The sequence below is a fragment of the Aulonocara stuartgranti genome (genome assembly GCF_965226115.1).
Source record: "Aulonocara stuartgranti genome assembly, chromosome: 5".
Taxonomy (NCBI): domain Eukaryota; kingdom Metazoa; phylum Chordata; class Actinopteri; order Cichliformes; family Cichlidae; genus Aulonocara; species Aulonocara stuartgranti.
The window spans coordinates 24,831,252-24,848,106 of record NC_138943.1 but is presented as its reverse complement, the minus strand read 5'-3'; the positions used below and the strand labels follow the sequence as shown (position 1 = coordinate 24,848,106).

General features: G+C 41.6%; 1 protein-coding gene across 1 annotated transcript; it reads right to left on the bottom strand.

Annotated features, from left to right (window-relative positions):
- Positions 1 to 4,953: 4,953 nt before the first annotated feature.
- Positions 4,954 to 15,659, bottom strand: ccdc3b (coiled-coil domain containing 3b). Its single transcript, XM_082533135.1, has 4 exons — positions 15,485 to 15,659; positions 13,720 to 14,047; positions 10,020 to 10,194; positions 4,954 to 6,422 (listed from the first exon to the last, which is right to left on the bottom strand). Exons 1-4 carry the CDS (start codon positions 15,642 to 15,644, stop codon positions 6,129 to 6,131), a joined length of 957 nt encoding a protein of 318 aa, XP_082389261.1. The 5' UTR covers positions 15,645 to 15,659; the 3' UTR covers positions 4,954 to 6,128.
- Between the last annotated feature and the right edge of the window lie 1,196 nt (positions 15,660 to 16,855).

The window sequence follows — 16,855 nt, the reverse complement described above, 5'->3', positions numbered from 1 at the left end:
CACAGACCGTCCACTGGACGCCGTTAACGTGCCCACCCTCAAGGCCCTATATGTATGTGTTATGAGAGTGTGAGTAATGTGGATGTCTAAGTTGTGGAATAAAATTGAGGCACAGGTGGCCAGAAGGGGATGGGGGGATGCCTCCCCTGCACCCTGGTGACACACCCGCACCCCAGTAGGTACCCACGTCCTTCGGCACCCACCAAGGCAAGGGAGCCCAGGCCCATCCAGACCGGGGTCTACGGCAGCAGGACCGCCCAGCCCCACAGGACCTGGGGCAGCCCACCCGACCCCAACGCAGAGGAAACTGTACCCACCCTAACATTCAATCATCTCCCAGACTGCACAAGACAGTAGGCACCCAGGTTAAGTTTATTCTCCACCTCTCCCATGACTCTCCCCCACCTGCAGAGTGGACTCCTGCAAGGATGGATCAAACTCCTTGTCAGTTGAAGAGCCCCCTAGTTAGGCCGATGCGCCAGAGGCCCCCTGCGCCAGGGCTGAGCCCCTGTGCACCCACCCGCCCACATCCTCGGCGACACACCAACAAGGACTGAAGCCCCCAAGTTCCAGCCAGAGCCCTAGCACGGAGCCCCACGCCTGCCCCGGATCCACTCAGGGGGCAGCCTGGCTACCAGGGCAGTAACCTACGTCTGCCCTCCCCCAGGCCTGCTGCACGCAGCCACAAGGAGAACACCCTCTAAGAGCAACCAGAGCCACTAACCAGGTTATGACCACAACCCCTGGGTTAAGCCCTCCAGGGATAACGTCCCTAGGGATTCTCCAGACGCCCTAAGCCCATCCCAACCTCCACATCCACCACAATGGCGAAGACGGGAACAAACCACGACCTTTGGTTATTGGGTCACATTTTCCCCAGTAACCAAAGGTTCCCAGAAAGCCACAAATCAAGCTTTACACCTGTGTCTAAGGGGTCTAAGCAGGAAGTATCCATATACTCTGCGTTCGACTACTCCGCCTAGGCTGCACTGTCGAGCGCAGATCCACTGAGCGCTCAACACAGACAGCATAGTCAGGAGGAAGAGCGCAGGGCAAGCTAGCGAGACAGAAGTTAAGCTCTCCTTGCAAGATGGACCTCCCCCACCCTCATTCAGATCTGGCGTTTGGAATTATTTTGGTTTTCATGTGACGTATGACCCTGAAGGTAAGCGAGTCATGGACTAAAGTAAAACAGTATGTTGGATGTGCCATGCAATGCTTAATTACATTGGTGTGAACTAGTGTGTTAGCGCAGTTAGCTCGTTAACGTGTTGGCCGTCTAGCCCCATGCACGGGGCGATCGGCGGTAGCTCGTTAACGGAGATTTGCCGTGTTGTGGCGTTAAGGTCATTTCAACGAGATTAACCTGAAAGCACTAGTGGGAACACAACGAATATGACTGCACATTTACGCCGACATCATCCTAGTGCAAAGACAAAAACAACAAGCATGCTACTAACTTTAGCCGAGTCATTTAGACAGCTGTTAGCACGTGATTCTCCTTATGCTGCTGAGAATATAGCCCAGAAGAAGCGGATAGTATAGCTTTTATTTTGGAAAGAGACATTTCTCTGTAATAAACTCTCTTTTCCAAAGATGAGTGATTCCTCAATCAGATACAGGGCTTGCAAAATCGCTAGCCCGACGTCCCGGAGCTAGCGATCTTTCCAGTCGGGCTACAAAAATCTCTCTGCCCTGCCCGTCGGGCTATTGTAGGAAAAATATATGTCAATGCTTTTGCATTCTTTCAGAAATGTAGCTGGGTAATTATGTCATTGGCATCGGTGAGCCACTGTCAATATGTGACATATTGAAATTGCGTTTGAATTTGCGCTTGTTTTTTTGCTTTCACTTTGCAATGACAGCACTGATCTGTGAGTGATGATAATTTGTGCACCAATTCCTCTGACATCGTCTTATTAATCGTTAGCTTACTATGCAAACATGACAAGTGAAATCTCCCGCAGCTTACACATGTGAGAGGTTGATCGCGCAGAGAATCGCTGAGCTTATGTGAGTCCGTGTGTAAAAGTAGCAGTATATATATTTTAGTTCTGCTGAGCCAAATAAGACAGGTCGGGGTGAAGAAGTGACAGCCAAAGAAAAGCTTACCACAAAACGGAGAAGTTATGACAAATGAGACTATAAGGCAAAAAGAAAGTGCAGCTTTATGGTTTCATGGACAAAAGAATTTCTGTGGCTGCAATATGACGAGCTAAATAACCAGGGCTGCACATAAGTGGTCCGCAGGTGCGCATTCGCTGTCAAAATAAAAAACGCGCACAAGGGTTAGGGTTAAATTTAAAAACTGTACTTTTGAGTTAAAATATATATTTATAATTTTAATAAATGACAAATTAAAAAGGCATGAACATTTTTTTGTATCGAAAAAATATCGAACCGTGACACCAAAGTATCGAACCGAACCGAACCGTGAATTTTGTGTATCGTTGCACCCCTAATATACACATATACATACATACATACATACCTCTACACAGGGAGTTTTAGAAAGGGAACATTTTAAACATAAACTTTAAATATAATTATTTCTGTTTACAAGGTTGGCATTTTAACACAGGAGTCTGTATTGTTTTCTGAGCCAGCCTCAAGTGGCCATTTGAAGAACTGCAGGTTTTGACACTTAGGGGTGTGCTTCATTTTTTAGCTGTGCATATCTTCTAAAAGCTTAGAAATCTCCCAATCTAGTTGCACAATCAGGTAAAAAAAAAAAAAAAACTGAATTAATTTGTATTTAAAAAACAAAAATCAGTGGTATTCCCATAAACCTAGTGTGCTAATCTTCTAAGCAATGGTTGCAATTTCTAAACGATTAGCACATGAGCATTGTTGCTGTGAATAAGTGAATAACTGCGCTGTTTCTCACTATCTGTCAGAAAACCACTTTTTAACTTCAAACAGCTTCTTATTCTGGTGCAAATATGTCAGACAACAAACATGTGAGCAAATGTTTATGTGGTCAATACTTGAGCCTATCCCACCTGCAAAAGGGTGAAAGGCAGGGTACACCCTGGACAGGTCGCCAGTTAACCCAACCCCATTACCTGCATGTCTTTGGAGAAAAAGCCAGAGGACATACAGAGAACTGTTACCTCACAGGTTTTAATAAAGTTAATTTGAAACACAAAGCTCTGGGTTTCTTTGCTCTAAAGGAAAAACTGCATACCCAAGGGCCAACCCAGATAATTATCTACAGAAACAACAAAGTCAGTGTTAGGTTCTGAGGCTCAGAGTTAAAAGTTCTCTGCAGGACTTCTTTATGTGAAGCAGTAACAGACTGCTAAGTGTAAATGCTTGAGAAAATCTGAACTGCAAGGTGGGGAAAACAAAGAATAAAATGCAATAACCAATCAGAAAATATACTGGAATTATTAATATAAAAAAACAAAACCAGAGAAAAATAACAGCATTTAAAAAGGAAAATGGGGCCAGATAAACGAGCCGTGTTCACAGATAGCCAGGTCCTGTCGAGGTGGACCACCACTGTGCAAACGCATTGCCTGACATCTGTTTTGCAGCTTGGTTGTGCACGGTGGTTTATGTTGAGAAAGCGGTGTGTGTGTATCATCTTTGGCTCAGATCCATGTGATCTTGACAGTTGGCTGCAGGCAAGGTTGTCGGATGCGATGGTTTCACAGGGAGAAGAAAGAGTCAACAAAGCAAAGACGAGGAGTGTGGATCTAGTCTCTTTCTTCGCTCAAGAGGCCACGTGATGCTTGTGAAGAAAAGCATCATGGTCTGGTTTACTGCAGAACAACAGAACTGCAAGAGACTTCCTGACATAAAATGTGTTTGAAATGTGTCCGTTTTTCATTTCTCCTCTGGACACACAAAGAGAGGGGGCTTCCCCCCGTTTTATGCGACAGCAGCATGTGGAAGAAATTTGGTTCAGCTCTCTTGGAAATTTTGTTGAAAATTTCATCTGCCAAGATGATTTTGCATTGTATAAATGTTCATTGTGAAAGTTCACCAGATTCAAGGTGGACAAAAGTTTGAGAGCAATGGGTCAATGCAGGGTTGATTTATTTTTAGGATTGATGTTTCTTTTGGGGTCTGTGAGAACTTTTGATTTATTAGCAGCGAATCACACTAAATATGTTGTGTATGCCAGAAAGCATTTATCATTTTTGACTGGAAAACACAGAAAGCAGGAAACATTACGAAATGAAATCATTACCACTCTGCAACACAGCTCTTTCAGTAGTGGCTTTGTTCTGCTGTTTGGCTACATTTATTAGAAAGTATCAGTGTTGCAGATGAAAAGAACTTAGGAACATTAAACTCGGTAGGACTTCTGAATGCAGTCATGTCAGGAAACGAAGACAAAGAAGCATGACTGCCTTAAACTGTTACATGAAACCTTTTTCTTCTGCTGCTGATTGGACAGATCTGGAAACAGATCCAGAGACCAACACTGCAACGCTGACTTTTTTCAAAGTTACAGTACTGTGCAAAAGCTGTGAGTCAAGCCTCATTTCTTTATATTTTCCTTCCAAGGAGCCAGCCTTTCTTGTCATTTTTAATTTAGTTCAGGTTTCCTGTAGGTGTTTTTCTTTGGACATTGGCTTCTTTTTCACTCATTATCAGCTCAGTCTTTGTACCTGACCATGTTATGTTTTTTTTTATTCAGAACTGGTGGAATTATAAATGCAGAAAAGTACCATCACATTTTCATCCATCATGCAATAGCATCTGTAAGGCATCTGATTTGCAACAGCTTGATTTTTTCGGCATGACAAAGATCACAAATACACTGCTAATGAAGTAAAAGCAAAAAAACAAACAAACAAAAAAACACAGGGAAACTCTATCAGTCATGGATTGGCCTCCACAGAGCCCCACTCGGTTTTTGGCAATGTGTTGAAAAGAGGAAAATGATGAAGCATAAAGATCTGATTGACAAATGAAATAAAAACCTCTGACAACTGCAACTTTCTGTAAAAATTAATTTATTCCAAAAAGCTACAGTCACTATTACAAAAGCTATTGTATCGGCGAGGCAAGCCAGGTGTTTACATTGTAGAGAGAGCAAGATCATATCAAAAGCAAATACAGAATGTATAACAAAAGCAACCTTTTTTTTTCTGACACAGAAAAAGCCAATCCCGTACCATGCCAGGCTCACTGGCTGGAATTAATGGGTGCTCAGCACCCTGTTATATACGAAAATGACACTTTGATTCAGTACAAATCACAGATTAATGTGAACTTGGAAAAATGCACTCTTGGGAGAAACCCCCCCACAAACAAATACTGAATTTAAAAATATTTTTCACACCTTATTCTTTGGTATATTTGTTGCTCCTCGTAAAGAGAACTAGATCAATATGCAGGCCTGTAACCACTTACCCCACACATGCTTATTTTAGCTCACCAGCTTGCACAGCCAGTAATTGTGAGCATCTGAAGTCAACCTAATGCCATGCACTTACAAACTTCTGAGTTAATAAAAGGTTATTTGTACCTCAGCACTCGCAGGAAACATAGGATCATTTAAAACAATACATGCTACACTGTCACATATCCTCTCAAAAGTCAACGTTTGATTTGAAGAATTTTGACAGCAAAACCAAGAAAAAAAACAAACAAATTCTAAAATGTATACAATGCTTGTGTCCAGCACAGAAACAAGAAATATCAGATTTAGATATTTCATTTCCAATGTTTGAACATTATCTCCCTGTTGTTTGGGCATTCAAAAGCTTTGAACTATGAGCTTTCTAGTAGTTGTTTGTGCGGCCACTTGAAATAAACTGAAACGGTACACACTGGTATAAGTTGTGGGTAGATTAGGTGACAGTACAGTCGTGCAGAGAAACAATGATGTCACTGGCACAGATCAACTGAACCACAAACTAAAGAGTGAGGCACTAAACTTTGTTGCATGAGCAAAGCAGAGGAATCATCCTGCGGGTTAAAATGAATGCTTCTTTGGAAATAAGGCGAATCTTGTGGAAGACATGAAGAATACAGTGGCTTTCATGCTTATTCAGAGTTCTTAGATCTTTCTGTCACCTCGCCCAACATTTCACTTGCTATTGTTTCAGTTTGATCTGCCACTAATGCTTCACAGAGAGCACTTCTCCGTTAGTTAACAGGAAGAAGCTCTAATTTTTTAGCTTTTTGGAGAGGGCCTTTTTAATCGGCTGGTTCTTTTGGTCCTGGGTCGTGTCCTGATCGGGGTGACTTTGTGGCTTCTTCGATTCGTAAATCTGTTTGAAGCTGAGGGTTTGCTGCTCTTTTGTTGTTTCTCGCTGAGCCTGGCGTAGCAGACGTTTCATGGTCTTCACCTTTTCCCTCAGGTGGCCGTTGGCTTTCTCCAAGGAACGCACTTTCTGGGAGAGGGTCCTCACCCTCTCTTCCTCCTCAAACAGAGCCTTCTGCACGGTGGAGCACAGCAACTGCGAGGAGAAGGAAAACAGAGCCAAATACGTTTGTATTACCTGAAAAAGCACGAGATGTCTTACACTAGGTAAACGTGAAAGGTTACAGTTAATCTCTCATTATTCCAGTGTTAGCCTTATTCTGCAGGCTTTCCCACAAATTTTCATCCTGCGCTGCAACTTGAGTGAAATCATAGTTGGCGCTTTATCCCACAATGAATCATGCTAAATGCTAGAGTCAAGTCAAATCTCTCTGTGATACATTTAAGATGTAACACCTACTAGATCTGTTGCTCTTGATGCCAGAATCTAATGAGAGAATCATTCATGTTTTTAGTGCCAACAGCTCATAGGTCTTCCAGTGTTTTAGCTTTTGTATAAACAGCAGAGAATTTCTCGCTGTGTAACTGTGGCAGTGAACTGTTTTAAGCATTATCGTGTAGCACAAGTCCCACTCTTTATGTAATACTGTGGGCAACGGTGCAGCTCTATAGCAACTAGGGAAAAATTGTTACACAACATACTTTTCCCATTTCAGTGAGACACCACTGTGAGATGGAACCTGTGACAGACATCCAAAGGCCCGGACCATTCCTGGGTGAAAAAACGAGCTCCAGATGCTTCAGAATGCATGCCTGTCTGCTTGAGTGTGGATTTCCGTAGCAGATCCTAATGCTTCCACACGGGCCAGCATGAAACACTGATGTAAATTCTCCTTCATCAGATAACCACCACTCATGGTTTTTCAGGAAATGTTAAAAATGTGCTGCCGGCTGCCTGCCCACATCGCTGCTTAGTACATTACTTCTCGTTATATTAGCTGTGGGTTTTGCCCATGTGCTCTTCCATATGTCCCAGAGCGAATTCTGTGGAAATATTAAACTTTACAATGCAAAGAATGAAGTTTAGGAGCTAAAAGAAATGTTTTATGAAGCATAAAGTGTAAAGTGGCACATCTATGTTTTTGCGCACACGTTCAGTTAGAGGTGGACCAAAAGCAAACCTGCTGAACCTAGAACGGCGCCATGGATGGATTAGATGATAGCAGCTAGTGCGAAAAATTCATAAGTGTAATTCATCTTCAACATACTTTGTATTAAACTGTTAAAGTCTTTTGGGAAATGAGCTTGGAGAGACATGACATTCAAATTTGTATAATCAGGATTTGGGAGATATGGTTTTTCGGTTAGATAAACATCTCTCCTGTATGACACATGGTGTCAAACTACAGTTGTAAGGATTTATAAGAACGACGGGAAAAAAACTTTCAGCTTCTGCAAAATTTTCTAGTTGATTGCCATCAAGTGAAAAACTGATAAAATTAAGATGATTTAATTACAATTGTTAATTATATGTTTGTTTTTAATATCTATTTAGATTTAATGTAAGGGACAAAATTTGTGTGTGTTGTTTTTATTTGTACACCGACTCCTCCTACACAATAAAGAGCTGAGCAACCAAACTTGGCACACAGGTACATCTTAGGCCCCCAAAGGGCTCAATTTAGTGATTGTCATGTCATCAGGTTGCCTGGCAGACACATACGAGTGTGCTAAAATCAACTGTTTTTGTCTTTGCGTACGTACATTACCTCAAAAAAGCATTGTATCATTTTACCTTCACGCCTAACAGCACAAACCGGCCAAACATACTGTAGCTTGGGCATGTCGTAGTGCATTAAATATATTCTGATGTTTAAACCCCAGAATGGCTCAAGCTCAACATGCAACACTGTTAAAAAGATCCTGCCTGCCTCTTCTGTGAACCACACTTTTCTTCTTTCTTTCTGCATTTTTTCTAAAGTTTCTCTAAAATGCATCCAACCAGCACAGACAATATCCAGGACTTCTAATGTGTCTGATCTAAATCTGTTTTAACCTAATTACTGAAGCAGTGTAGGATGATCTTGGCACAGAGCTTTGAATGTCCTTCATTAAACCTGGAGATCTATTCCTGAAGACTACTTAAAGAAATGACAAGAAAGCTTGATGAGAGAGTTCAGGGTGTGTTGAAGAATAAAGGTGCTCATAATAAATATTGACTTTCAAGCGTGTTAAAGTTTTTGGTGTACATATTGTATTTTTTTTTTTCAGATGTCTCAATAAATCACTTCCCTATGTCACATATTCCTAAGAAAATATAAAGAAATGAGAGGCAGCTTGAGACTTTTGCACAGTTGGACCGTATGCAACCTGAAGCTGCGGTCTTCCTACATTGTGTGATCAGTGTTGGCTCTGTGTCCTATCACTGGCTCAAGACTGTTTTTGGCCCGTTAACACTAATATTTCACCATCAGTGTGAGAAACAAAACTGTGGGAAAATCCCTGCTTCTTAAAATAATGTTTATGTTACTAATAACGTTTAGTGTTAAATCACAACATGACGTCACCCCATCTGATTTACTCCGGTTGACACTGGACTATAAGATGCAGGACATATTATCCAGTCTGATTTGACTTCAGGTCAACTGTCCAAACAGCGGTCGCTGAGTAGCACTAAAAGCAAAGTCTGTTTTTATTTTGCTAGAAGGAAATTTAATCACCAGAGTGATATAACAAAGCGGCACCGATATCAAGACGTCACTCTGTAATTATAATCACAAGCCGGATCAAAAGAAAAAAAAAGTTTTCCATTAATGGAAATACAAAACTATGTTTTCTTTTCTTTTTTTCTTTTTTTTTAACCCATGGCAGATTCTTTCTTTTATGAGTAGTCAGCAAATGAAAACCAGACAGGAGTGAACTGATCTGAACCGGGGGGGGGGGGCTTATGCCAAAAGGTTTAAATTCATTAAAGGAGATAAAAGAGCAGTGAGCGGCTGGAAACCCCTTCAAAACTGACTCAGTCGAGGTTTAGGAGAAGCACGTGTAGACACAAACATGCTTTAATCATTTCAGCAGTGACAGCAGGGGCGTGAAGCGGAGACTGAGCTGGTTCATTAAGGTCATGTTATAATCTCATGTGCATCATTAGAAGCATTACAAGAGTAAGAGTGTGGCACTGCTACACCACCGATCTGCAATCATGAGCTTTTTTTTGTAGAAAATGGCCACTTACTTTGAAAATATTTTAATTATGTTTGTTCTACTTTATGTAGCGACTTTATTCAGGATTCTTTGTATGTTTTTGTCCTTTGTCCCAATTTTTATCTAGCCCAGTGGTTCTCGAGCCACTGCAGGGATGGCACGTTTGCTGATGCTATTACGCTAACCTTCATTTAAGTAAAGTTCAACTGCTGGATGCAGGCTGTAAATTGTGGGGTGTGAGGAATCAACCTTTGTCAGCCCCTGAAACGAGGCGTGCCAGAAAAAAGTTTGAGCACCGCTGATCTAGCCAAACCTAAAGAAACGTGCTTCTGGTTTCCCATGCTGTAAGAACACATTAAGGTCCTTTGAACAGGATGTCAAACTGAATACTTTTCACATTTACCACAATGCTTGTGGCTATCATGTCCTATAGTATACTTTTTTGCCTGAAGTACTATGTGGGAAGCCACCAGAACTTGCAGCAGCTAAATGAGAAAAACACGCCCCTTCTCACTAACTGGATTTAAACAGATGACTTCAAGAGAGTCAAACATCAAGTCTCTCTTGGTGGGTCTGAGTATCTGCATACCCGGCTGTCCTCCTGAGCCTCCCACTCCGGGGTAAAGGTGTGGACTTGAGTTCCAGGCGTGCAGTTGGAAAACTGGAAGAGGCTAGCAAACATGCGGTGATTCTCTGCGGTGTCGATAAAGATGGGGTCCTGAAAGTTCACTCCGTGGGGGACGATGTTGTAATTCTCATCCATCCTGCATGACAAAAAGGGGAAAGAGTCTGTTGATACAGCGACGAGCAAGAGTGAAATGTGGGCTTTCAGTAAAAAAAAACAAAAAACCTCAAATGTGTGGAAACAAACAGATGCACACAGACAGAAGAATAGATTGTGTAACATTTAATTATCACCAGAAGTCCACTCAAAGCAAATAAATGGACTTGTGCAAAAATCGCTATAAGCATTTTGCACAAGTCCACTCAGTCAATGTTTGTTTGTTGTCTGAGAATTTAGGCATTTAGTATTTGTATGATTTTCATATATACAATTTCTTTATCTGGGGGAAAAAAAGAAACACATCTCTAGAGAATTGTTAACAGGTCTTGTTCTATTTTTATGCAAATTGAAGCATTATGCGGATGACTCAAACCAGCGAATGACAAGCCAAAGGCTTTTACAAAACATGTTTCATATCTTCAGGAAGTCTTGAAGCAGTGGGTTTCCATACATCTGGATTCCATCTCATATCCCTCAAGGGACATCAAAAGTTTGGCTGTCCCTATAGGAAGCTGTGTGGGTGTGTGTTGTATATGTGGGTATCTGTGTGTATGTTGAAAGAGCGAGAAGAAAGCTGATGTTTTGCTTCAACAGAAGATGTCAAAGGTGAGATGTAATCACAGTCACTGTGAGGTCTGAAGAAATGAAAATCCTTTTTCTTTTTTCTTTTTTCACAGAGTATCGGTTTAGTACATGATCGAGAGTGCAAAAGCAGCATGCATACTTCAAAAACCTTACTTTGAGTAAAAGTAAGTATAGCTTTCTCCTCCTTCAAGGCTCGGTGTTAGGTTACCTCATTTTTAATGTAAAAGTTACAAATCCTGAAAAAAATGAACTATAAGCTAAGGTTTTTGCATCGAACATATGGCTAAAGCAGAACACTCAATCTGTCTCATTTAAAGGTCCCGAGGGAGGTCTTCAGTTGCATTTTTCTCCATGCTCAGCTCTGTCCAGGGAGCTTATACTCATGATTGATTGGAAATACTATTTTAGTCAGAGACTATGCTTTTGGGGCTTTTGCAACAGGAAATGAACATCCACTGGAGACTGTGATGAGAAGTTTTCAGTTTGGACTTGATACTATAGTGTCTGGGACTTGATGTTGTACTCCACTAAAACTAAACTGATCTGTTTCAGGTTCAGGAAACAGGAGGTGCCTCGACCTCGCACATAGCAGAACATGCAAACACAATTTGTTTAAGCCATATGTCATCTCCCATCTAAACCATTTGATTTAATACTCTCTAAATATTTGGTTGCTGTGGTGTCAAACACCACACGAAACTGAGACTAAAATCTATTTCTTCTTTTTTTTAGGGTGCTAAAAGAATCGTTGGAAAATAAATCGATTTGCTACGTTTGCAATCACCAGGAAACTTAGTTGGATTGTTTAAATATGTAAATATGAAGCTACTAACAGCATAACAGCATATGGCTTCGAATAATCATCCTCTCACTCACCAGGCCTGTGCTTTCCAGAAGAAGTAAAGGGTGTTCTTCTCCCCCACTTTCGCCAAGTGCACGCTCACAGGGGATTTTTGGATCTTTCTATTAATGCTTTATGTCTTGCTTAGTCACACACTTCCTTTGACTTTAGGAAATGCTGCTCCTGGCCAGCCAATTAACCCCCAGATTGCATCACCCCCTGTTAAACTGTAAGGTGAAATTTTCAGGCTTTGTTCTGATCTCTGCAATTTTTTTTTTACATGAAGTTACGAGTCTTGCCACACACTGTCATTTGATATGTTGTTATGACAGTGTAATAACTGTTCCCATCCCAGTAATTACTTGGGTTCTTGAGCTTTTTTTGTTTTTTTTAAAAACCATCTGTTAAAAGCAGAACACTGGCAGTCTTTCAATCCTAGATGCCCTGAAGTTAAAGGAAAATGTGGGCAAACATATTTGGGGGTTTTCCTCCATTATATCTTTGGTAAACATTGACAAAGACCACTGTATTGCTTTACTGAAGTAATCATGGCTTTTTAATTATCTTCAGGTCTCCACTTAAACACAACTCTGTTGCGACTTGCTCTAGGAAGTTTCCGATAGCGGTCACCTGCCCCGATTACAGGGATAACATCCGGATGGTTTTCACCATCGCAACAGGGGGACGGCAAAGCTGTCCCTGAAGGTGTGATTAACTCAGGCTAGTAAAAAAAATCATATGAAAGTCTTTTTGCTATCACCACTCACAGCAAAACACTATCACACATGTGCACGTAATTCTGCATATATGAGGTGTAACATGTGCTATAAAACATTATTGTTGTTGGCTCTGCCACATACCCTCATGTGGGACAGACAAACTTTAAACTTGAGGAATGCATTTTTAGTACCCCTCTCTGAATATCCTGTCTCTTCATCTGTAAGGCGTGTCAGCACACGCTCCTTTTGTCAGGTGACACACTGGTGCATATATGGAGGACAAAAGGTGGTCGTATTGACCGCTGGTGTGCTCATAACTCTTCACAAATTCTTTGTAATTTACCTTCAAGCTCTTGGAAATGTCTGGCTCTGTAATTACACTAGCTGGAAAGCAACAGACGTTTCCTGAGCAACAGTGTTGTTTCTGTCCAACACAGACATTTAGGAATTAACTTGTTGCATACTTTTCTTTTCTTTTCTTTTCTTGTCTTTTTTTTTTTTAAATCTGGAAATTGGTTGGTTATTCGGCACATTAACCAAATTTGGGATGGTGTCACAGACAGATAATGACTGAAAGAGAATATGCTGTATGGGGGACAGGTGCCAGTTATCTGCCTTTGAGTGAACTTCGAGTGCGAATTCACTAAATCTGTCAACAATACTTTGTTTCCATGACAGATCTCAGCACAGGCCTGATGAGGTGCTGGTTTTCATTGGAAAGAGTGCTACGTGACATCTGTGGATTTTGCATTATTCATAGAGAATAAATCACATCTGCACTTAATGAGGATGAAGAAAACTTAAACCTGCTAGTGATCATTATTTTTCATCATATAAAGCAATGACATGGCTATTGACTAAACCTTTTGTTCTTCTATTCTTTAAATATTTAACTGTCTCTTGTGTCAAAGAGGACCTAAGAAAAAGATGGACAGGTAGCCAACTTAGTCAGGTAATCATCTTCTGATTCTCATGTAATGCAGTCAAATGCACATTTAAGCGTCTTTTTGACCTGTAGGAGATCATCTGTCAGGGACAAAACACACACTGCATATTTTAGTGTAAACATATAAAATCCTTAAACGCTGTCTCCCTTTGTCTATATTTCCACATTGAATATATAGGATGTGTGAAATTAAATGCAACATTTGAGCTAAGCATCTTGTACAGGAGGGCCCGATTCCTAGTGTATCGTTTACAGTCTTCTTACCAAATTAAACTAGGCGCTTGCAACTTAGGTGAGCATGGTGTTAAAGTCTTAGGAGTGAAGCTTAACTGAGACTGGCATCAAATCAGACTACAGCTATCTGTTATCACGCGTGATTAATGCCATACCAACTTTATTCATCTGTGAGTTCACCTTAGGAAGAAGTAGTAGTTGTTGTCTTTGGTGACGCTGTAGGAGAAGCAGGGGAAGTAACCGAGGCCGGTGACATTAAACCTGGAACCCGCAGGAACCTCCAGCATGCTGCCCCACGCCTGATCGCACAGGAGCTCAATCTCGGCGGAGAAGAGCAGGTCAGTGTCGTGCTGCCACGGCAGATAGTTATACACGCTGTACGACTCCTTGTGCAGCGCCAGCACCTTGGCAAACACGATGATCTCGGCCAGCTCGGCACGGCACGCTTCCGTCTGCGGTCTCCAGTCATGGGGTAGCTGACACCCCCAGCTCCCCTCGGGACGGACGGCTGCAAAAATAAACGCCAAAATAATCCACATGTTGTGACAACGAGGAGACAACCGTGAGTCAGGGAGGCGCACCAAGGCGCGCAGTGCTGGTGATGGATGAAATCACTGAGGGAAAAGAAGAAGAAAAAAAAGCTGCAGGGATTTCGCTACAGGCGCATACTTCCACCAATGCACAATTAATATTTAGTTTCAGAGTAAGTTACTTAGGAAAAAATTTTTTTTTGAGCAACAAATTAATCCCGTGTATCCTTCACCGTGGTCCTACTACTGCCTCCAGCCACAATTCTTTGCAAGTGGACCAGCCCATTCACCTCAGCATCCCCCTGTAAAAACGCTGCCTCTCACCTTTAGGATGGCAGCAGGAGGAGCAAAGACAAAAAAGGTGCTCTTTCAGTTTCAAACCTACATTTTCCTGTGAAAACACAATAAAGGCACCTTCAGTGCTGGTAAACTCGGGTATTTAAAGCAGCAAACCCATCGTGAAATCCCAGCAAACAACAGAAGATTACGGGTTTTAATTGAAACTCACTAAAGAAAGAATAGTGGCGCCCTCTAGTGACTATCCGCAAGATAGCAGAGGTAGAACTGGAAAAGAGTTGATAACCTATACCAGTTGCATGTCAGTGGCAAATATCCAGCATCCATCTATCCATTAATCGTGGGGACCGCAGCCTAAGAAGGAAAGCCCAGACCTCCCACCCACTCCAGCTCATCCGCGGAAACACTGAGGCCGAGAGTCCTGGGAGGCCTCCCTCCCGCTAGGACATGGAGGGAACACCTCGCCTAGGAGGCATTCAAGTAAGACGAACGTTCCACCCCAGCTGGCTCCATGCGATGTGGAGGAGTAGCGGCTCAGATCTGAGTTCCTCTCATTTACATGAATTATGCGGATAGTTTTATAAATGTCGATGATTTTACACAAACGAACCCAGTGTGGTTACAGAAATCTTTAGATGGAGTCATAATTGCTCTGAAAGATCTCTCTCAATCTGACGCATTGCTGTGCGAAGTGTAATTCATTTACAACTGTTAAAGTTGTATAATGAGAATTCCCAGTTTTGGGAGTATTTCCTATTTTCATTTCATACAACAGCAGCTTCCAAATGAGTTCTGCACAAATCCTGTATAATAAGGAAAAAACAACTGCTTTAACATAAATAGAAACTGATTCAGTCAGAGTAAATTTGTTTTTCTTTTATAACCTTTCACACACTATTGAAGAATTGCAGATTTGAACATTAGGTTTTAAAGGTCCATGACTTAATGACCTTCTACCACAATAGCTTTGTACAGAGTCAGTTAGACTGAGTCGCTCCTCAAACAAAGCTACTACTTTTTTCTCCTTTGGATAACTTTTATGAAGTGTTTGAGAATATTTTATAACTCTTAAACCTTTCCGAGTATAGCTCTGATGTGCTCCTTCGCACAGTTCTTACTTCCCTGTCGCTCTGCAAATCCATCAAATTCTTGTTGTCCCTGTGGGATTACTGCTGGGGATGGTGGTGGGCGTGGGTATTTCTCAGGTAACAAACACAAAGTAGCAGCACCTGAAAGGGGGCACAGTATTCCAGCATATGACAGTCTGCAAGAAGACATGGCGGTAAAGCTGCTGATTCTGATGCTCACGGTCAACTACATCTGTGACGGAGGTGAAATGTTTTTACGATAGGACAGAATATTTACATCTAGAGGAAATTCGGTGTTAAATTAATGTATCTGCCTCACCTGTTTGTGTGGCAGCACTGTTGAGAAAATCAACAGCGTCTGACTTTTTGCAAAAAACAAGAGAGGAGGAACCATCAAGGTGTTTCCCCGGAGGCTGCAGCAGCACCGAGCTCAGTGAGGCTGAAGAGCTGATAGACGTGAACGCAGGAAATGTAAGTAAGGAGGAAAGTGCCACAGATTTACGCCCACACTTGTAGCTTATGCTTACTTTGATTTTAACAACTGCTTCTCTGATAGTAGACAATACAGACTATTTTGGAACTCTCAGCACGAAACGAGTGAAACATCTTCACATGCTAAAATGTTATTGTTAGAAAATGAGCTGAATAACCAGCACATTTCAGATAAGGGAGTTTAAGGGAGATAAGGGAATTTATGCTGAGACATTCTGTACTAATTACTGATGCATTTCCTTTTCATTGTTTCGTTTTAAACTGCATGTAGAGTGTATGTCATCTACAGATCTTTCACACCACAATCCTCTCTGCAGTCCTCAAAAAACAAAAAACAAACAAACAAAAAAAAACCCAAAACAAGTGTAAATGTCAGTAGCTGCAGACACTGTGAAGAGAAATATTTTAGGTAAAAGTAGGCCATGTCCCCATTTGGCCAGATGGACTTGAGATTCTATCCACACGAAAATAAACCTAAAGAACAAAGACAATGCCCAGAAACTGGACTCCTAAGTCGAGAAGCACTCCTCTGTTTAACCGGCATAATGTGTAACTTAGTCAAGCAAGGCACTGAGACATGTATCATTACCGTGTTCCTGCATACCAGGCCTGGAATCTGAAGACACTGCGAAGCCCATTAACACTGACTTTGTTACTTAGTGCATTTGCTACACGTATCAGATAACCAGCGTGAAAGCCAGCAGAGAGGTGGAATGTGATTAAGTGGGCTGTCTGTCATGTTGTACACTTGGGTATTTGTTGTGTTGCTTTGCATAAATCTAACCCATACAGCATTATTATTATTAACAGAGACCTCTGCTAGAGAGAGCTCATGAATATAACAACTCATTTACAGGAGGAGAGTTCCAGCCTGCGGTATAATGGAGATGCTTCCCAGAAGGACATAAA

Excerpts from the sequence above, each read along its gene's own strand:
- ccdc3b (XM_082533135.1), bottom strand. The coding sequence starts at position 15,644 with ATGTCTTCTTGCAGACTGTCATATGCTGGAATACTGTGCCCCCTTTCA. Across the intron at positions 10,195-13,719 it reads AACTACTACTTCTTCCTAAG|GATGGATGAGAATTACAACA; the intron begins GTGAACTCACAG and ends TTTGTCATGCAG. Across the intron at positions 6,423-10,019 it reads AGGCTCAGGAGGACAGCCGG|TTGCTGTGCTCCACCGTGCA; the intron begins GTATGCAGATAC and ends TTCTCCTCGCAG.